The 22,200-nt window shown below is 42.5% G+C and overlaps 2 protein-coding genes across 2 annotated transcripts in view; one reads left to right on the top strand and one right to left on the bottom strand.

Annotated features, from left to right (window-relative positions):
- The first annotated feature begins 804 nt into the window (after positions 1–804).
- MLANA (melan-A) lies at positions 805–10,185 on the top strand. Its single transcript, XM_056130617.1, has 4 exons — positions 805–902; positions 6,361–6,457; positions 8,581–8,694; positions 10,078–10,185. Exons 1-4 carry the CDS (start codon positions 826–828, stop codon positions 10,144–10,146), a joined length of 357 nt encoding a protein of 118 aa, XP_055986592.1. The 5' UTR covers positions 805–825; the 3' UTR covers positions 10,147–10,185.
- A 4,491-nt stretch (positions 10,186–14,676) lies between these two features.
- Positions 14,677–22,200, bottom strand: part of BRD10 (bromodomain containing 10) — a 107,706-nt gene continuing 100,182 nt past the window's right edge. Inside the window, exons 7-8 of the mRNA XM_056130528.1 lie at positions 20,152–20,339; positions 14,677–18,994 (exon numbers count right to left, since the gene is read on the bottom strand). Coding sequence (XP_055986503.1) covers positions 15,354–18,994; positions 20,152–20,339 — 3,829 coding nt within the window. The 3' untranslated portion in view covers positions 14,677–15,353. The remainder of the gene's footprint in view (positions 18,995–20,151; positions 20,340–22,200) is intronic.

Here is a 22,200-nt window from a genome sequence, read left to right as displayed (position 1 = left end):
TGAATGAGGCAAAAGCAGAAAATATTTTTGTGGGAGAGATAAAGCAAATAGATTAAGTCAGGTCATGGGTTTCTGCAGCCTTTTTGGGGTGAAAGGATCAGGCACAAGCCCCAGGTCCCAAATGGACGCCTCCTTTGTTGGAAGTGGGTTTGGAGGAAGCTGTGCTTGGCCACACATGTCTGTTACTCATCGTAGCCTTCTGTTGTCCATGGATTGATACCAAATGACACTTCAGGAGAGAAATAACATTTTTAAATTGTGTGTGTGTGTGTGTTGTAGTGCTTGGGGTTTACTCCTGGCTCTGTGCTCAGGGATCAGTCCTGGTGGGCTCTGAGGACCATAAATGTTCTTGGGAGGCTGTGTGCAAGGCAAACACCTCACTTGCTGTACTACTCTCTGCCCCAATGTATTCTTGAATTAACCTCATTCTGGGCCAGGAAAACCAGGAATGCATAAAAATGCTTTTGTTTCTTCCTCTGTATGAGTTTGGAGAAGTCAAATGAAAGCAAATGAAGCCTAGATCTGCCCCAAACAACGATTCTCTTGGAACTTTTTTTTTAAAAAAAAAAAAACTTTTGTTTGTAGTTTCTTCTTCAAACATAATTTTCAGTAGATGGAAGTGTTTGTAAAGCTGAGCTCTTTCCAAAATTTTGAAAGCAATGAAAGAAGCAGGTGCAAATCCTGTCCCAGAGAGAGAAACCAGAGGGTGCACTTCATAAAGTCTGTTCTTGTGGACTTTTATAAGATGGTAAGCAAGAACATTCTGGAAGCTCAATGATGCTAATGTGCCTTGCTATTAGGTGTCCTGTGGCTGGATCCTACAAGATGCCAAGAGAAGAAGCTTACTTGGGCTCTGGTTACCCCAGGAGGGGGCATGGCCACTCCTACATCACAGCTGAAGAGTAAGTTCAAAGCAGGCTGGGTGAGCTTCCTGCCGGCCATCTGCTCATGCCATCCGCTCACTCCTGCCCACCCAAAAATCTCATCAACCTTGTTGGTTTTCTTTTCTCCAGAGGAGAGAATCCCTAGCCACAGGGGAGGGAAACCCTGAGGTACCACTGCAGGTTCCCCTGAACTTCACTGAGGCCACATAGGCCAGGAGACAGAAACGGTACAAAGCTGGAGCTTGCCAGTCTCATCAGCCTTCATGGTCCTTAGACTTGCAGACCAGATTCCCAAGTCGAGACCCATCTCTGAGAGTGAGGGATGCCTTGAGGAATCCAATCAGGTCTCTGGGGTGGTTTGCAAAGAGAACTCAGATGAGGGGCAGAAGAGGATAATGTATATAAGTTCACTTCAAACTGACTCTAGAGTGAAGACAAACATGCCAAGGCCATTGCCTTTGTACTTATCGAAATGAAAGGCATTTAGAGCTATGGTTTAATTTTTAAATAATATTTATTTATTTATTTAATGTAGGGCTGGAGCGATAGCACAGCGGTAGGGCATTTGCCTTGCGTGCAGCCAGCCCGGCTGAGCCGGGTTCGATTCCTCTGCCCCTCTCAGAGAGCCCGGCAAGCTACCAAGAGTATCTTGCCCGCATGGCAAAGCCTGGCGAGCTACCCGTGACGTATTCAATATGCCAAACACAGGAACAACAAGTCTCAAAATGGAGACGTTACTGGGCCGGCTCGAGCAAATCATTGAACAACGGGAAGACAGTGCTACAGTGCTATATTTATTTAATGTAGGAGTATTGCTATTTATTCAACCATTGATTAGGCTGATTGAATTGAGCATGAACTCTACCTTACTTTTTTTTCATTTTATCACTTGATCACTTGACTTCCCGTTAATAATCGATTTGCTCAAGTGAGCTCCAGTAATGTCTCCATTTGTCCCTGTCGCGTGCTAATTCGTTTTTAAAAATTTAATTTCATTTTTATAAATTTATTTATTGAATCACCGTGAGAGCAGTTACAAAACTTTCAGGTTTAAGTCTTGGTGATACAATGATGAAACACCCGTCCCTTCACCGGTGCACATTTTCCACCACCAAAAACCCCAGTGTACTCCCCATCCCACACCCTCCCTATACCTGTGGGGCAGATGATTTCCACATTACTCTCTCTCCATTTTGATTGCATTCAATATTTCGACATGAGAGCCATCATTATTATTTGGGATTTTACCCCAACACTCAGATCTGCTGAAAAGGCAACCATAGACAATTTGTTTTCTATTGCTGATTGCTGATTATGAATAACATATGATGTCGCACAGCCGCACTAGTAGACACACGATTTTGGAATTCTGAAATTTTAACAATTAAATCTGGAGGGATTTCTGCCAGAACCTGCTGGGTTCCGAGATTTGTTCCTGAGTCTCTGGGACCATGGCTGTTAAGCAGTTTGATCAGGAGCCAGAGAGGCCATTCATGGGCGGCGACCCAGGGTTTCATTGGGGCGGGAATGAAAGGGCCGGTTCCACCCTCATCCTGCGAGGCCCTGCATGTCTTGTCACTGTGGGCCCAAACCTGACTGTCCAATGGCTTCTGGCGGAAAGCTGCCCCCGAGCCACCAGGGAGAATAGGCCAAGGCACAAAACCTATTCCCACCTTGGGCTACCTATTGTGGGGACCAGATGCATTTCTGCCAAAAGCTGCTGGGTTTAGAGATTTGTTTCTGAGTCTCTGGGATCATGGTCGTTAAGCAGTTTGATCAGGAACCAGAGAGGCCTTGCCTCCAATTATATAGTTGAGCCGGAGGTGGTTTGAGGGTGTGTTTCCCATATACCTAACTTTTGGCCGTTTACTTTCTTGGTAAACTTGGCCCCAAGTTGTTGGGGTCTGGCCAAAGGCACAGCAGCAATTTTGGGGTATCTGGAAGTCTGAAGGCGCCATCAGGCTGCTGATGCACTCACCTCACAGGTACAGAGTGACCTGCTGGCGGCACTATACCCCAGTAAAAATAATATTTACATGATTATTTCAAAGTGCTTTCAGTCATGGTCACTATTTTTTTTTTGAGGTTATACCTGGCGATGTTCAGACATCACTCTTGACTCTGTGCTCAGGAGCACAACCCCTGATTGTGCTCAGGAGACTCTATGTAGTGCCAGGTATAGAGCTCAGGTCAACTGCATGCAAGGGAAACCCCTTACCCGCTGTGTGCCTTTCAGGCCCCTCACTGACAGTATTCTTGCCTTTGGTTTGGGGGTCACACCTGACAGGGCTCTGTTCTCAGGAGCTGCTCAGGGGAATGTGCAGAGCCTGGGGTGAATTTGGGCTCCCGCATGCAGGAGATCACGGCCCATCAGCTCTCTCTCTAGCCCTTCACTTTTCTGTCTTTGAACAAGCATTCTAAGAGAGTTTGGGAGAATGAGTCAGCAGAGCTGGAGCAGGAACCCAGGCTGCAGGGACTCACCTGGGATGTGCTCCAGAAGGCCAGGCTATAACAGTGGGTGGGAGTCCAAGTGGGGACACTAACAGGGCAAACAAGGAGCCCAACTGTTATTGTTGGGGGGAGGAGAGATCGGGAGCCACCCTTGGCAGTGCTCAGGGGCTATTCCTGGCTCTGTGCTCAGGAGTGACCCCTGACCACCCTCAGGGACAGGTATGCGGTGCTGGGGATGTGGAGCAGGAAGGACTGTGGCCACCTCAGCTGCAGGGAGGCAAGTGCCTCACCTCCTGCACTACCTCTCCGGCCCTGAGGAGAGATTTCATTCAGACCAGCTCTAAGACGGCCAGCTTAGAATTTCCTGAAAGCCTGCTTTTGCTTTGGAAAGATTCATGGGGAAATCTCCAAGAAAGGAAGCAACAGACCCATCAAAGGTTTCCTGGCTGAAGGAGCCTTTGCCCCCCCTGGGATCCCAATGGAAATCAATAACATCCCTTTGAGATCCTTGGAGGGACCTTGCAAATGGCCCGAAAGAAAAACTTTCCTCCTTGGGTGAGGAGGTGCTGGCTTCTTAAGCTGAGTACACGGACATTGTTCAGCTCCTGGATGACAGGACCGTGTCTCTGAGCTCCATGAGAGGAATTTCCCCAGCTGAGGGGTACCTGAAACTCAGGAGTCCAGGAGTTGCCACTCCTGGGGTCGATTTGCGGTCACAGACTCTACACAGACCCTTCTGCTGTAGGAGCCCCCGCTGGGGTGCCCTGCATGGTTGGAGAGTGGGTGCTTTTTGTGTATCTGGCATATCCTAGGGGTTCTGCTCTCTGGGAGTCATGCAGTGTTGTGAGGGGCGCATGACCATGCGGGATGAGCTGGAACAGAGCCCTGTGTGTGTCAAGATGGCCCAGGGGGTGGGCACGGGCCTGGAGGGGAGAATCAGAATGCAGAGAAGCTGACGGTTGGATCAGCTGCCTCAGTCACAAGCATCCACTGAATGTCCCTTTGACAGCCTCCTCCCAGAAAAAGCGACGGCCTGGGGGGTGGGAGGTCATGGTCTGGGTCTGATTCAATTTGAAGGCTCACTTGCTGGGTACCTCAGGCTAGGCCCTGTGAAAGCAGCCTCTGCCACTGACCAGTTACCCTGTCACAGGCATTTGAAGTTGTGGGGTTAGGGCTGGAGAGATAATACAGCAGCGCTGGTGCTCGCTTTGCATATAGCTGACCTGGGTTCTATTCCCAGCACCCCATACAGTCCCCTGAGCCCTACCGGGAGTGATTACTGAGTACAGAGCTAGGAATAAGACCTGGGCACCATTCGGTGTGGCCCCTAAACCAAAAAACATTTAAAAATGTAGTGGTAAGTCTATTAGCACCAAAACCACCGCCAAGTGATTGCTATTAGGACGAAGAAAAGAACTGTATGTGACATTTTGAAGAAGCGGGGAATCATGCTCCTAGAATGAAGAGTCTCACAGCCAACAGTACCTGGATTTTTCCTTTAAAGACGGTGTGAGTAGTGCTTAGCCCTGTCCTTGGCACACACGGGTCCTTTTTAAACGCCAGAGCAGGAGCTAAAGGATGGAGATGCTGAAGGATACTGAAGGATGTTGAAGGATGGAGAGTCTGATTGGTGTCAGCCTCCTGATCTAGAGAGTGCCCCCCCCACCCCCGCACACCTTTCTACACACACCCTGGCTTCCAGTCAGAACCCAGGAAAGAGCCAATGGCTTTCAGTCTCTCTCCACCAGCAGACCCATACTGCTCCAAGGTCTCGTGGTTGAAAGCCAGTGATCTAAAGCACATGAGTACCCAGCTTCTCTCTCATCCTAGCCAGACAGGATAGGGTCAGTGCCTCAGCAACCTGGAGATGGAAGAGGCTTAGCTGGTGGGAATGAGCCAAAACCTCCCCCGAGAAAAGCTCATGACTTGTCTTCTGTAGCTTCGCCTGTAGCTGCGTGGTCTCTTATAAACCATTCTGCTCTGGGAAGTCTTCCCTGAGCTTGTTGCAGCTAAAAAGACCTTGCACTCAGACCTCTGATTGTGCTGTGATGTGAAAAGTCAGGTGGACCTCAGCTAACTGGCAAACTTTGCCAGGAAAGCACGAGGCTCTCTCGCCAGAACCTTGACTGCAAATTCAAACCGCCCGACTCCTCTGGGAGCTCATTTTGTAGAAGAGCCCGAGAAGCAGACTCTCGCCTTGTCCTGCTGGGTGATGCTGCGTTAGAAACATGAGACTGTCCTTGGGGCAGGAATGGAGGGAGTAGAGACAGGAAATGGGCACAGCATGAGGGGGGAGAATTTGGGCAGGAAAAGCCCAAAACCAACTGAGACCACCTCAAGTTGAAATCCCAGCATTGTCTTGAGCTACCTGTGCAGAGTGTTCAGCGAGTACTCAGCCCGTGTTACACTCCTCATCAGCGCTGCTGACCTTCCAGGGTGGTTATGATCATTGAACAAAGAGTGTTGCCCCTCTTATACTAAAGTTTAAGTTAGGGGCTAGGGACATAGTAGTACAGAGGGTAAAGTTGCTTGCTTTGCATGCAGTTGACTCAAGTTCTATCCCTGGCTCCACATATGGTCCCCTATGCCCCGCTAGGAGTGATCCCTGAGCACAGAGGCAGGAGTAAGCCCTGAAAGCTAAGATGCCCAAAATGTAAAGCTTAACTCAGTGTTAATTTCCACTTCCTTTTTGTGGAATGAGAGTTGGGGGAAATGCTGTAACCTAGCCCCAGTGAAAACAAAGGACACTCGGTTCTAATAAATACAGGGTCTACATAAGGATCAGTGGCTACTGTACCTCTTGCATCTGAAACATGAGGACTTGGGCCATGCCATTTAGCGCTGCTCCTGTGGGCATCAAGTGGCTCTTGGAGGCAGTCCTCTCTTGGAACAAGTGCTGGTGGCCCAGCTGTACCTGGCGTGGCCTGAGATGCTGCTCTGGGCAAGAGGAAAGAGGAGGATGCTCCTTTCATCAGCACCAGGAACAAAGTTTCTGCTCCCCAGTGAATGTGTCTCTCTCGGGCAGGGCTGCAGGGATTGGCATCCTGATCGTGATCCTGGGCATCTCACTGCTCATTGGCTGCTGGTATTGCAGATGGCGAAGAGGATACCAGCGCCTGAAGGTCGGTACCATTCTCAGAGCTGCTGGGAGCCCTGTAGCGCCTCCTTTGACTCTTCGAGGGATGAGGATAATATTCTCCCAATAGCCTCTAGTCCTGATCTGGCTGCTGCTGAGTTTCTGGAAATTGTACTCCTTGGAACTTTTCCCGTGTCTCTGCCCAGTATGCACCCCTGCTCCTGCGGCTCCACCCACTGTGAACCTGAGGGCTGGGTCACTAGGTGTGCTGAGTGCTGAGAGTTTGTAGGGCTCAGGGGAAGGATATGTGCTCTTCTCAAACAGATCTTCCAGTCTTACAATCCTGCTAGGGGTTCTGGCCGGTTCCATTTAATGCTGGCTCCTTTGGCCTCTTTACTTCTTTGCTTCCAAGGCTCCCAACAATTCCAATTTCTTCTATTGTAGCAAGCAGCTTGGTAGTAGAGGAAACCGTCTACTTCTCAGCGGCACGAGGACACTGTGTTTCCCATGGGCCTCAACCTTCACTGATATCAAAGTGTTTAGTTGTTTTGGGGCCACACCAGTGGTGCTTAGGGGTCATTTCTGGTGGGTTGGGAGACCTTATGTAGAGCTGGGGATTCAAACGCGTGTCAGGAGTGTGCGAAGCAAACACCCTGTCTGCTGTACTATCGCTCTGACCCAAGAAAGAATTTAGTTTTCCAAGGAGTGAAAATTATGTAAATTCAATACTCCTTTCCCAACTTTGCACAATGGCAGTCTTGAGGCTACTTAACAAGATAACAATTTTTCTCTCTTTGCCTCAATATTCTCCTCTTAAACACACCCAACAGAAGATCAAGAAAGATGTAATGTCTTAGTTCAGCTATTGTGTCCAACATTTTGCTTGGCAAGGTTCAAATTCAACCAACGTGCCTCCATGCCTTGGGTCTAGATTACTGGTTTGTAGAATTTCTGAAATTTTTATGAGCTAGAATTATGTTTAAATTCCCCAGATCCTTAGAATCTAACAATGCCGTCATTTGTTTTAAAATTACTTTTAAAATATCTTGTTTTAAGACTTTGTTATTTCCTGAAAAGCCAGGTTAGGAATCAGTAGTCTAAGAAATTAAGGAAAAAAATTATGTAAGATGGTGCTGTAGTTAATAGTATAATTACCTCCCACCCTGTCTCTTAGATGATTCTATTTTCATTTTAAAGCAAAAGAACACAAATGACAACAAATGCAAGCAGGGGGTACGTAAGTTACCCACCTTTAGCAACTTTTGTTAAACTCTGAAATGTCCACATTACTATTTTTTATGATCAGAATAGAAGTTTGGTTGCAATGAAGATTTCCTGAAGTTTCTTCCTTAAATAGCAGTTACTCTTAGCCCTAAAAAGTATCTTGCCAGGTGGATCTTTCTTGCAGTCCTCACTCTGGGATGTGCCTTTCTTATAAAAATTGTTGTTATTCTAGAAATGGAAATCATCACCCCCAACCGTGATTCAAGGCACCAAACCAAGTGTTAACCCACCCCTTCCTCCAATAACCCAGTGCATGACTTAGCCACAGTATGACTTACCATTATCATTATAACACAACTTGCACACTCTAAGCTATCACTCATCATTTCAATCATAACCCATGTATTTGCAGTGTTTAAGATATCCTGCTGTGATTATGGGGAAGGCATCATTAGACAGTATGCCTCTGTTGTCAAGTTACTCACTTGTTTTTCCTCACTGCTATGACAGCTTGGGCTTCACAAACTCTGGCCTATGCCATCTCCAGTGACTCGCTAGGACCGCTTTCCCTCAAAGTTTGCCTTGCATGAGGCCAACCCGGGTTTGATCCCCAGCATCCCATATAGTCCCCTGAGCACTGCTGAGAGTAACTCTTGAGTGCAGACCCAGGAGTAACCCCTAAGTACCACTGGGCATGACCAAACTAAAAACTAGCTGGTGTTGGCCACTGTTCTGTCTTACCTTCTCCAGAGAAGGGTGCTATTAATTTCATATACAAGACTCACACAGTGGGATTTGGAGAGATAAAGGGGATAAGCCTGAGGACAGACAATGCGTAAATGACAAAGCCCAGATGAAACTCCCATCTTAAAAGTCATTTCTTTTTCTTTTCTTTGATGAACTCAATTGTTTTCACTCACTGATTTTTATGAATTCACATTTCAGGATAGAAGTTTTCATGTTGGTCCTCTAAGTGCCGTAACAGGAAGATGCCCGTGTGAGGTACTTGGTTACCAGGAGAAGAAACTGCCTTTGCAAGAGATCAATTATGAATCTGTGGTAGGTTTAGGTCTGAAATCTCGATGTCTTTACATATGAATGCTTTTAACGTGAGCACTGTAGCACCGGAGCATTGTCTTCCCGTTGTCCATCGATTTGCTTGAGCGGGCCCAGTAACGTCTCCACTGTGACTCGTTGTTACTGTGTTTGGCATATTGAATAAATTTGGCATATTGAATAAGTCATGGATAACTTGCCAGGTTTTGCCGTGTGGGCGACATACTCTCGGTAGTTTGCCAGGCTCTCCGAGAGGGGTGGAGGAATCAAACTGGGGTCGGCCGGGTCAGGTGCGTGAGCAAATAAAATTATTTCTCTTTAAAAGCAAAGGACAGCAGATAGTTCAATGAACTGGACAAATGCTTTGTATGCTGTAGGCCTGCGTTGAATCCACTATGCACCATCAGGAGCACTGATCTGAGAGTAGCACTTGAGCACTGCTGAATGTGCCCCAGGCTCCGCCCCCACAAGTGATATGATGTAATAAATGCCATTATTTCAGAGTACGAGAACGACTATAAGTAATTCATGAAGTTTCTATATTAATTACATGTTGAATTCTTTGATATGTGCAGTTATGTAAAATATTGAGGTTAATAGAACCTGTGTAATTTTTAATGTAGCTGTTAAGTATCTCAAAATTTCCTATCTGGAGAACTCTGTCTTTTGGAAAGCAGAGATAGCTGCAGTGTATAATAATGACTGAAGTCTCTGACTCTGGAATCAAAATACAGTGTTTAATTCTTAGCCCCACGACTTACTACTTGTATGTCTCCTTAGGAAGGCAATTTAACTTCCTCTTGACCTACACCAAAACTCTCCTATAATTGCTGTGAGCATTACCTCAAACACATGCTCTCTTGGTAACAGTAATGATTTTCAGATAAAGTTACAAGGATCTAGAGGGTAATGGTCCAGGTGTATTTGTGTTTGTGAACAGAACTGAAAAATTCCTGAAGAGTTTAGAGAATCAATTCCTAGATATACGGGGAAGCCCCCTTAGCCCTATTTTTCCTTCACTTTCCTCCAATGTTTTACCAGGCACATTAATGAAATTTAATGCACTTTTTTGTTTGGGGATAGTCAAACATTTTGGGTAATGACACCCAGCACACCCAGCAGTGCTCAGAGGTTGCTTCTAGAAGTGCTCAGGGGACTATGCAGTGCTGGGGCCCAAAACCAAGCTTCCTGCAAAGCACATGCTCAGCCCATTGAAGATATTTCTGGCTCAACAATGACTAGTTGTTGGATGGAAATTAGATATGAGCATTTAAACATTTCACTCCAGAGTAAACACCTAAATTTGATATAACTTATTTTGGTTTAATGCTTCCCAGAGACTTCTGTGCTGCTGCCAAGTGATCTCTCCCTATCTCATCCTTCCAGGTTCCCAATGCTCCACCTGCCTACGAGAAGCTCTCCGCAGAACAGTCACCGCCGCCTTATTCACCATGAGAGCAAAAAAGCCCCAGGGGATGCTAAAATCATCTGCCACCCTTTCACTCAAATTTCATATGCTCTAACATTTTGCTTTGTAATGTGATAGAATGAGTATAATGGTAAGGTTAGCGGTAAAGTCTTAGTAAAGCATCTAGACATCCTAATCGAGGAAACAAGGAGAAGAATAAAATGGTAAACACTTTAATCAATAAAAATTTCAATGCATGATATTGCCTGTACCAGTGGTAATGTTCATAACCCGATGGTTTTTATTGTCTAAGGGAATTTAAGCAGATTTTCTGGAACTATCCAATTTGTTTTCGGTTGAACTCTAGGTAAATATTACCAAACCACTCTTTTGATTTTTGAAGAAGTGATCTCTTGACCTCACAAACTTTAACAGAATTACTGTAGGGAAGTCTGTGCTGAGTGCTTACAGAGGATACCTTTATAGATATGAGTGACTGTAGTCATTAAGATATGACAGAAAACTGTGAAAAATATCCCTTTGTATTCTAGGAGTCCATGATAACACAACATACTACAGACGTTTTATAGCTCTATGTGAGAGTGTGTATGCATGGTTGTGGTGGAGGGAATAAACCAAGGTTCTCACACATAAATGGTATGTGCACTACCACTGAGACAGAGTACAGCTACAGATCCTATATCTTAACAATAACATATAGCGCAGTTCTATAAAATAGCTAAGAGGACAAAGAACCTCCGGCTCCGGGCACATCTCTTTGATTCCACTGTTCTTCCTGCACTAACATACGCCTCAGAGACCTGGGCCCTACGCAAACAGGATGAGAATGCTATTCAGGTCTCCCAAAGAAGAATAGAAAGAGCTATGCTTGGAATATCACGTTTCACTCAAATGAGAGAAAGAATCCGGAGTTCCGACATCCGACATCCGTCGACGATCGAGAATCAGGGACGCTGTCTCGTTTGCCAAGGTGTCAAAAATCAAATGGGCTGGTCACGTAAATGAGATTTAAAGACGACCGACCGCTGGACTAGAGCTGTTACTGACTGGATTCCATGGAACGTCAAAAGACCGCGTGGCCACCCACCTACCAGATGGTCAGACTTCTTCATCAAGATCATGAACGATCGGTTTGAGGCTCTTCATGTTCCTATAGCGAACAGACACCATTGGGCTACACTAGCACGCAACAGGGACAGATGGAGACGTTACTGGCGCCCACTCAAGCAAATTGACGATTAACGGAAGTCAAGTGATCAAGTGATAGTGCAGTTCTAATCACATCTCACTTCAAGGTTCAGTACTATCACAATGAATGAGAAGAATTTTCTCTTAGAGCAGAAAGTGGTATAAAGATTTAAACAAGTAGGGCTGGGAAAATAGTTCAAATGACTGAGTGTGTGCCTTGCATGGGGGTTGGAGAGAGCGGTTCTACCCTCCACACTACATGATTCTCCAATAACCACGAGTGCTACCCCCAAGCACAGAGACAGATGCAGACCAAAACTAAAATAGGGGGGAAAAAGATTTAAACAAGTAAGAACTACTATAATTTTTATGGCATCTTGTCTTACAAATATCACTCTGGGCTCCCAAATCCTTCTCTCAAGGACCGAAGAAATCGTAAGGATCAGAGATTCTGGAATGGTGTCACAATTTACACAGTAACATTGCAATTTTTCTGGTTAACATCTACATAACACCTATAGAGACCATATCTCAGTCAGATCATCAAAACATTCTGGCTTACATTTATATCGACACCTTAAGAAGGGACGGATGTAGCACCATTTCCTACATGTAGAAGAGTGCCATGGAAATTAAGATAATGAAGTAAAGTTACTTTTATTAAACATACTGGTGGGCAAGGGAGATAGTGTATGTTTTGCACTGGGAGCCCTGGGTTTGAGGGACCCAGCACTGCATGGTCCCTGAGCACCACAGGTAGTGGGCAGGGTTGGGGGGAAAGAAACAGAAAACCTATTGATGGGCAAAAAGGCTGTGAAATTGAGAAATTGAGCCCTGCCCTCTACATTAAAAAGGGAGATTAGCGGCTAGAGAGAGAGGACGGTGTTAAGGCACTTGCCTTGCATCCTAATGACCTGGGTTCAAATCCCTGGCACCACTGATGGTTCCCTGAGCACAGATCCAGGAATAGTCCCTGAGCAGCACTGGGGATGGAACCAAAACCCTCTCCATCACTGCAGGTCCTCAATCTCCCAGAAAGAGAGAAATTCAAGAGAGTCAAGTTTTTTTTTTTTTTTTTATGTTTTGGGTCACAGCCAGTTGATGCTCAGGGGTTACTCCTGGCTTTGCACTCAGGAATCACTCCTGGTGGTGCTCGGGGTACCATATGGGATGCTGGGAATTGAACCCGTGTCGGCCGCATGCAAGGCAAATGCCCTACCTGCTGTGCTATTGCTCCAGAGTCAAGTTTTTGACATGAGCAGACGACCTGCAAGATAAAATGACTGTCTTATTATGCTATTTAATGCAGCCAGTAAGCCATCTAAAATATTTTTGTCACTGAAAAATGGTGTAGCATAATGAAACTATTTCTACAAAAGATTGTAAGGATGGCAAAAAACACTGAATAAATAGGATTATCCTAGATGGTAAAAAAGATTATGCAACAAAATCACTAAACTGCCTGTCTTTCCTATTGGATTCTTTAATCTTAAGACCCTTCCTTCATTTCAAATAATAAGTTCTGAACAAGAAAATGACATCCTTTCGGCCAGAACCCCTCCTCATGTTGGGGGTTAGTCCATGCCACAAGCCCCTGCTTTTGAGCCATTGGACCCCTCCAAGTTCCAGACTGTCACTCACAGAGGTACTTTGTTTTCTGTGGGAGAAGATCCTCTAAAGTAGTATCCCAAGTAATGAAGGAGATAGATGACTTGGGCTGAATCTTTTAGAATGAAACGAGAAGAGTGCAATCTTGTTAAAAGGAATAGAAGGTCTGATTATGTGGATCAGAAACCAACTGTCGCTCAGGTGCCAGGAGGTACGGTACGGAGAATTTACTAATGTGTAATGAAACAGGAAGTAAGAAAGAAGTTGGAAAGGCCTTGAGGTGCCTTAAATTTCTAGAAACTAAAAACCACAGAATATTGAAGTGGGGAGGAGGTACAGATAGAGCTGGAGGGGTCATCGGTACCTAGTGAAAAGCCTTTTAAAATATTAAGTTGGAGGCTTCAGGATTACCACATCATACAGAATTTTGAAGGTCAGGTTGAGATTTTGGATTTAGGAGTTAGAAAAGAATCAGTGGTTAATAATGAAATATCTTCATTGGGATTAAAGTTAGCCACAGGTAGCTTAGTTTCTAGGTGTAACTTAGCAAATTATTTTGAAACAAAAATGTGGTTTTAAAAGTATGTAAATACAAGTGATTTACTGAGTAGTATATGTGTACAATGCAATGAACTAGAACGCCACTAACTTCACCTCAAAGCCTGAGAGTTTTCAAACCTAACAGGGCGGAGGGGTGGTGGGGTGGAGGCGAGGCAAAGGTGACTAATAAAGGTACCGCTGGTAAAGGTCGTGTCTCAGCACACAGTGCAGGTGTGAGAGCCTTCAGTAGCTTTCCAGGAATAGTCTTACTCCCCTTTCCGCTTGCCAACTCATACATTTTAATGTAGCTTCAAAAGGAATTGTTAAACCGGTTCTTCTCTGGCATTTCCCTGCTAAATCCATGTGACAAGAAATTACAATGGCATTATAAATGAAATGTAGAGTAGCAGACAATCAGTATCCAAAATAAGATAATGGGTGTAAGGATCCAATGGGTATAAAATCTATCTTTTATTTAAAATGAGACATATTCTAAAATGCCAAAAAGTCAAACCCTGAGAATAAGCTGACCCACAAAAACTACTTAACAATGAAAATTTGGTAATTTGTCATCGAAAAAAAAAAAACAGAAAAGCAAAGCACACTTATAAGTGAAAGTGTACAATTCGTTATACACTGAAAAGCAAATTGGTTTTTAAGTATTACTTTGGAAACTCAGATAATATAAACCAATTCCTCAAAATAAAAATAAGCATAACAGGAGAAACCAGGTAAAAGTGGTTCCCCACTGTATTATCACTGCAACTTTCCATGAATCCAAACCTTTTTTTTTAAAATAAAAGCTTTAAAAAAGCATATTTGTGGTGTACACAGAGACCAAATATATTGGCCTGAAAGAAGATCACTTATTTTGGCCAAATTAGAATTTGGTGGTGTATTAGGAGAAAAACTTAATGACGTCTAGAATGAAATATGATAATAGAATTTCCAGAGAATCAATGAAAAAGAATTTAAAATATCCACTTCAACTACTATCTCTAGCATTTACTAGCTGGGTAACATGGAAACATCACTTACCGTCCTGAGTACTGTAAAAACTGAATAAGATATGTATAAGGAAAATTTGTAAACTGTGACGCCTCTCACAAAGACTAGCTACAAATTCAAATTTCCCAGCCTTAGTTTTTTGGGAAAGGGCTTCTCATTTTATGTCATATAGTCTTCAATGGAATAAAAACACACTTTAAAAATGGTATTCAAAACCAAAGAAATACAGCAACTCAGTTTATTACATGCAGATTCTTCTGCACTGTTGCTAACAGTTCACTGGTCCAAAATTACTAAAATACTTAAAAAACTATACATTATGTAAACAAAACATAAATAAGACAGCATAGTTCTTTGTACATATAGTTTAGTACAGGTTGTTAGGGATTTAGGAATATGTACAATTTTACACGATGGATTGCATTTTCATAATGCATAAATATATATATTTTTACAGAAACAAAAATAATATTTCACTAATGACACTGAATACCATATCATAGATACATTGCAATAGTCCAAATTCAATGAAAACATCAATGCAAGAGTGCGAGAGGCTAGCTTACTCAATCTAGTCAAACTTGACTTTGCTCAATTTATGTTATACAGAAAGGTTAAATCCTCACCATCTATTTTAATGAACAACCTTTGAAAACATACTCATACTAAGGAGTGAAATGGAACAAATTTTTCTCTCCCCTAAACAAAACCTTTATTGCAAGCTAATGAAAAAGATACATTAACACACGCACACACACACACACATACGCGCACACACATACACACAACTATGTATAGTATGCTTTCAACAGTATAATAAACAGTTAAAACTTTTATGGGAGTCAAAACAATGCCCCATTATTTAAAAACTGGCTCGCTCAGTCTAAATTCAAGACGCAGCTGTGTCAGGCTTCTCTAAGCCAGGTGACTGAAAAGCAGGGAAGACCGAGGCAGAATTCCGACTGGCAGATACAACAATTTGAGAGAGAGATGAAGATAGTGAAGAAACCTTAGATGCGGGGGTATTTATGGTATTTAAAATGGCGCCTTCTGGGCTCACCAACAACTTTTTGACAGATGTGTCCAAATGAAACACTGAAGTGCTACTCGGCAGTGGAGGATTATTAGAGCAGATGGCAGAAACCAAAGACGACTTAGACAAAAGAGTAGCAGGAGGAGACTTAATTACTGAAGTCATTGATACCACTGGTGCAGGAGGTGGAATAGAAATTTTAGCAGTTGTGTTTATGATTTGTGGCGTTGTAGGTACTGTGGGTAAAGAACTTGCATTTCCAAGAGAGTTTACAATTTTCGTAGAGCTTTTTGGAGAATGTTTTACAGGCTGCCCAGTTAAGGAATTGTTTGATGGTAGTGTGATCTTCTGGGTAGGATTATCTACAGGTGTAGCTTGGATGCCTTGGGCACTGTTAAGAATTAAGGGAGGTCCGTATTTTGGATTAGTAGATATGAGGAGAACATGACTGCCAGCCCCAAGGCCTTGTGGGGGAACAATAAACCGGGTTCCATTAATCATGATCTGGGTACCAGGTGCCAAAGGTGTATTAGTGTTGATGACTATTTTTTGCTGAATGTAAGGTTCACTAAACTGACCCCCTACCACACTAGTTACATTTGATGCTGCTGTAGCACTGTGAATGGCAGAACCACCTGGAGTAGGACTGTAACTGGACGATGGTTTTGCTAAAGCAGGAGACATTTGCTGGTTTGGCAGAGAAGCAAAATTAGAAATATTAATTATTTTACCTGGACTTAGTGAAAGGGACGGCAATTCAGTCTGAGGTTTATTTGTGTTTATATTTGTTGGCACTGTAGTTGAAATCCCTGGTGACTGAAACTGGACACAAGTCCTAGATTGTCTTTTAGAAAGAGATACAGAACGCGTGACTCCCGGCACTGGCGCTGTCGCTGCATGTGGAACAGTATTGATTACTTTGGGGGCTACAGTCACAGGTGTGGGCAAGGCAACAGTAACAGGGATTTGTAAAGCTGATGTTAAACATTTAGGAGACACTGTGGGTTGTGTAGTTGAAATCAGAACAGATGATGCAAGATGTCCCGTTTTCACAGTTGAGATAGCCACAGTGTTTCCGAGATTTGATGTGCAAATTCTATTTGACAAAATAGGCATCATTCTTGAAGAGGTATCGTTTCCACTGACTAAAACAGGAGGTGCTGCCCCAACTGAAGCAGAGGTTGAGGTCACTGAAAGAGAACCCAAAGATACGTTTGCTGCTGTTACTGAGAGCACATTTACTGCTCTTGCTGCAGAAACCACTGATTCGTTAACTGGAGTAATATTTTGACTCACGAAATTTGATACTGGAACTGAATTACCACTTGTTGACAATGGCAAAACATAGCCCTTGTTACTTTTTTCTTCTCCTTTTTGGGTTACATTTTGCAGGATGTTAATTGGTGGGATAGACGGCACAGTGCCTGAAGAATTAATAATTGCTTGACCTATGTTTAGTCCAACTTTCACATCTTTGATCTGAGACACAGTTGGGGATGGATTTATTTTTATTGGTGTTCCTACTGTAGATGGAATTAGTACGATCTGGGGTTGTTCTGGAGTCTTCACGTATGTTTTAGTCAAGGGAGAAGGAAGAGTTTTTATCAACGATTCTGTCACAACAGTAGGGGTTGAAGTGCCACTGGGTATTGGGGCATTAAAAAAAACGAATTTCTGGGCAGAAACGCCTGCAGATGTTGGTGCAGGGGTCACATTAATTGCAGTCCCGCCGCCAGAAGAAAGAGCAGACGGAGTTGACACTAGCCTAAGTTTCTGAACCGGAGTTCCATTGATCACATTTCCATTTGTTGCTGCTGCTGCTTCCGATCTTGTTACAGGGTTATTTTTTGTGACGTGATCTACTTGTGGCTGTTTAGTATGGATGACATTTGCACTGGCTTGTCCAAAACTTCCTGCTGTCAGGCTAATTACACTTACTGAACTACTTGCTGTCGTTGGTAGTAGAGTATTAGAAGAGACAGAGGACTTCAAGGGAGAAGAGGGCACCTGTGAATTTTTATCTATCATGTGACTCAGATTACCACCACAGGAAGGATGGCCTAATGGAAGATTGATACTTGTCCCTACGGGTGGATTAAAGCTGGTTGGATTTGAAGCAGAAGCTGACGTTTGGCAAAAAGATGAGAGACTAGATGTTGTAGCTGTTCCCGCAATTGGTGAGAAGGCAGAGGATGATGTTGTTGTTGGTTTTGGCACTAGAAATGCCTGAAGCTGAGGAGCGAAAGTGAAAACTGAACCTGAAGATAAACTGCTGGGTGAACTTTGATCTGGATTGGTCTGTACTTTTACAACTCCAGTGTTCCCACCTCGTGTCCTAACAAGAATTGACTGTGAATCTCTTATGCACACAGTTTTCAGTTCTTGCTTTGCTTCAGAAGAATCAGCAGTTTGTTGTGGAAAAGAGCTGAGGGAACTTGCAGTATTTGTAGATCCACTTAGTGTCCTTGTTGATAACAAAGGGTGAACTGTTGAGGAAATGGTGGGTGAGGCAATGGGCTGCGGGAATGTGGCTGCTGAAACTGCATTCTTGACTTTTCCTGCCTCACTCTGGCTAGCCTTAACTAGTGGTGTTAATAAATTACTTACAGAGGTTACAGGGGACAAAGGCTGTGGTCTAGCACTACTCACATTTGACGAAGATGTAACTGTTTTGTTTAAAACTGTACTAGGTGGCGGAGTAGAAACAGTTCCTGCTGAGTTCACAAGAACTGATGATGAAGAAGAATGCGCATTTGCTGTTTGTGGGAAAGATGAACAATGTTGTTCTGAACCTTTTTGTTGAACTAATGGTATTTCTTTTGTAGCTGCTTTCCCTTCTTTGTGCTGAATCACAAAATTCTTAGGCAGAATTAGAACCTGCTGCATCACTTTTTCTCCCGTTTTCGGATCCAGCACAGGCTGCATCTGAATCTTTACAGAACTATTATGAAGATCTATGGGCAACCACTGGCCACAGGGAGTTTTGTATACCATCTGTAAAGGCCCTTTTGTACTGGCATGGCAGGTCAATGCTGGCTTTATAGGGCTTGTTTCCAGAGGAGATGTAACTGGCTTTTCCACAGCAGGGGCATTTCTACCTGTGGAAGGGGGCAGTTGATTTGTTAAGGTCACTTTGTTCCCAGTGTTCTTTGCAAGCAAGGCCTGAATAGGTTTGGTCCCTTTCTGAAGAGTAGACACTGGTGTTGAATCCGGTGAGGCAAAGGATTCTGGAGACAGTGGCTCTGTACGCTTTGATTCATTCGAACAGTCAATCTGCATATCGCCTTCTACATTCTCAACTGTTGTTTCATTTGTGCTTAACTTTGCTTTCTTCCTCGGTGAAAGCTCTTTTGTGCTATCATCCAGATGAAGAGTTTGTTTTGACTGTCTTTTAAGTGTTTTAGGCAGTGTCTTTGATACATCTTTAGAAGGCAATTCCTTTTTCAACAACTTGCTTCTGACCACAGGAAAATCTACTTCTGACAATTTCATATCATCTGAAAATTAGAAAAACATCTGATAAAATTGGTTTATCAGAAAAAAGCAGCCAAAATACAGCAATAAGACAAAGTGTAAAATATAGTCAGTTAACCACTGAATTGGAAACTTACTAAGAAATCTATAGGGTCGCACTTCAAAAATCTTAGTATCACTGACAGATATTAAGGTACAGTGATCTTTGACACGGTAATATTTTTTATCATAATTCATTTCAAGAACAACCTATTATTAACAAGTAAATTATTTTTTTGGTCAAATTCAGCTAATTCTGCTACCAATACCAAATGCAAAAGGAAATTTTGTATCTGTTAAAAAACATATTCAAGCCAGCAAACAGAGGTTATAATTTAGATCTATAATGTGGTTCTCTTCCTTTAAATAGGAAAATATTAAAAGAAAAATATCCCTCTACTCCAATTTATCTTAAACACCCTAAAAAGAGAAAACTTTTCATTTTTCTCCTGGTGTTGAATTGTTCTTCTAGAAAATTTTTTTTAATATAATTTATCAAAGATATAGAAACAGATTAATACATTTCTAGTCATAAACACCCATACTACCCTTTCATTATTTAACTGTATTTACAAATATAATCTGACAAACTGAAATGAATTACAAACACTTTAATCAAGACTCCTTATTAGAGTGAAGTGTCTATACTGGCTTCATAAGTCTATCCATCTTGGTCATTCCTTATTTAAAACATGTTTCACATCATTAAAGATTTCCAAAGTTTCACTTAAATCAACTCTCAGAAGCAGTGCTTCAAAAATAGTCACAGTCCTCCCGCTGTTCATCTATTTGCTCGAGTGGGCCCAGTAACATCTTCATTTTTTTTGAGACTTGTTACTGTGTTTGGCATATTGAATACATCACGGGTAGCTTGCCAGGCTTTGTCGTGTGGGCACAATACTCTCGGTAGCTTGCCAGGCTCTCCGAGAGGGGTGAAGGAATGGAACCCGGCTCAGCCAGGCCGATTTCACGCAAGGCAAACGCCCTACCCACTGTGCTATAGCTCCAGCTATACTTTCAAAACATACGAACTTTCCCAATCAACATGATTCATTAATCAGATCGTTCTTTATCTCCACAAAAGATACTTAAACTTCTCTTATAAACTTAGTGGTGATTTGCAGATAATTTTAATGCTTACCTGAGTCAAAGTGATCCTTCTCCAGGATATCTAGAAGTTCCGCTGAATCAGCAGACTTACTGATTTCTACTTTAGGAGATTCTTTTCCAGGATCCCCTTCACTTTCTTCAGCAGTCCACAGTTCTCTAGTAAATTTATCATGATCAGGTTGTCTCCTGAAATCATCATAATCTTTCTTTAGCCGACTCCTGGAATAAAATGCCCAATATAAAGTTATACGTATGTATTAAATTCTTAGAAGTTTAAATATCAAATTATCAAAATATTTTCAATGATCAAAACATTTAAATTTATAAAAATGCTTTAATCTTAAATGTGCCTAATATGGTAATGTCAGCCTTGCAAATAATAATAATTATTATTTTATTATTATTAGTGAATCACCGTGAGGTACAGTTACAGACTTACAGACTTTTGTGCTTGTGTTTCAGTTGTACAATGATCGAGTACCCACCCCTCCACCAGTGCCCATTTTCTACCACCAATGATCCCAGTATCCCTCCCACCACCCCCACCTCATTGCCCCCCTCCCCACCCCGCCTCTGTGGCAGGGCATTCCCTTTTGTTCTTTCTTTCTGGGTGTTGTAGTTAGCCTTCCAAAGAACTATTAACCACGAAGATAAAACCCAGGATGTAGGCATAATCAGGGCCGGAGTGATAGTTCAGTGGGTAGGCAATTGCCTTACAAGCGGCTAATACAGGTGTGATTCCTGGCTCTGCCAAGAATAATTTCTGAACACAGAGCCAGGAGTAAGCTCTATGAACAGGTGGCTATGGAACCTCCTACCTCCAACAAAAAAGAAGCCTTACAAGATTAAGAGGGCAACTTCAGAATGCAGTGTCTGAGTATGTCTCCCAACTGTCCTTCGGAAGACTAGTATTAGACCCATTAAAAGAGAGAAAAATGAATTTCTCTTTTAAGCTGCACTGACAGAAATAGATTAGAGACAGTGAAAATCCTAGATAATATAGTTTTAAAAGCAGTAAAAGGGACAGAAAAAGTTTCACAAGCTGAGTTTATGTTTTTCATGCAGAAGCCTGGCTCAAGAACATCAATCAAACATCCCTTCTTTTTGCACAAGCAGAACAGTTAGTTTACATGGAAAATGGGGGGTGTAGGTACAAATTAAGGTCATAAGTTGCAAGAGTGATGTGAAATATGCAAATATTTTAAGACTGCTTCCAATTTTCCCGAAACAAAGAGAAAAATTCTTCACCTGGTTTTTATAAGGTCACCCTTTTTCTTTGTTTCCTCTAAAATAACACTTCTTCTATTTCATAATTTATATACTTATATAAGTATGTATTATATAATATATACTTATATGTAAGTATATGTTAATACATTATTATATACATAACTTCAATACTTATCTCCACCACCTTTAAATGTTGTGTCCCAGAATTCAGTACTTTTTTCTGTCCATGTTCATATACTAGGCTTAAATATATGTTATTTCCTGACAACTTCCACATTTTATACCTCTAGTGTGGCTTCTTCTTTTAAAAAGGAACACAATAAACTGCTTACTAATAACTCCAATTAGAAGTCTAAAAAACATATCAAATTTAACATACTGACTTCAAACCTTTAAATATCCCCTACTCTATGCTGCTACCGTATCAACTTTCCCTAAATATTAGCCAAAGATAATTCCATATTCTAATGATTTTGGCCCAAAACAATGGGAACAGTTTCACTATTTCATTCTGAACCTCCATACCTAATCATTAGGCAAATTCGACCAATCCTATTCTCCAGATATAACCAGAATCCATTATCCCCTTGTCATCTGCATTACTACCTCATCTAGGCCACTATTATTATTTTTTTATTTGGATTACTGCTATACTATAACTCATTTCCTTGTTTTCTTCTTTGTACCTAGTACAATAATATCAAAACAGCAGAGCGAACGAGTATTATAAAATATAATTCAATTATGTCCCTCCTCCACTTAAAACCTTTCAAGTATCAAAACTGAAGTCCATGTATACCTACAAGTTTTCGCTACCTTTCTTCCTTATACTTCTCCTGACTTTCTTCTT

This window comes from Sorex fumeus, unplaced genomic scaffold, assembly GCF_029834395.1.
Source record: "Sorex fumeus unplaced genomic scaffold, SorFum_2.1 ptg000079l, whole genome shotgun sequence".
NCBI lineage: Eukaryota > Metazoa > Chordata > Mammalia > Eulipotyphla > Soricidae > Sorex > Sorex fumeus.
This window is presented reverse-complemented; position numbering and strand designations above follow the sequence as displayed.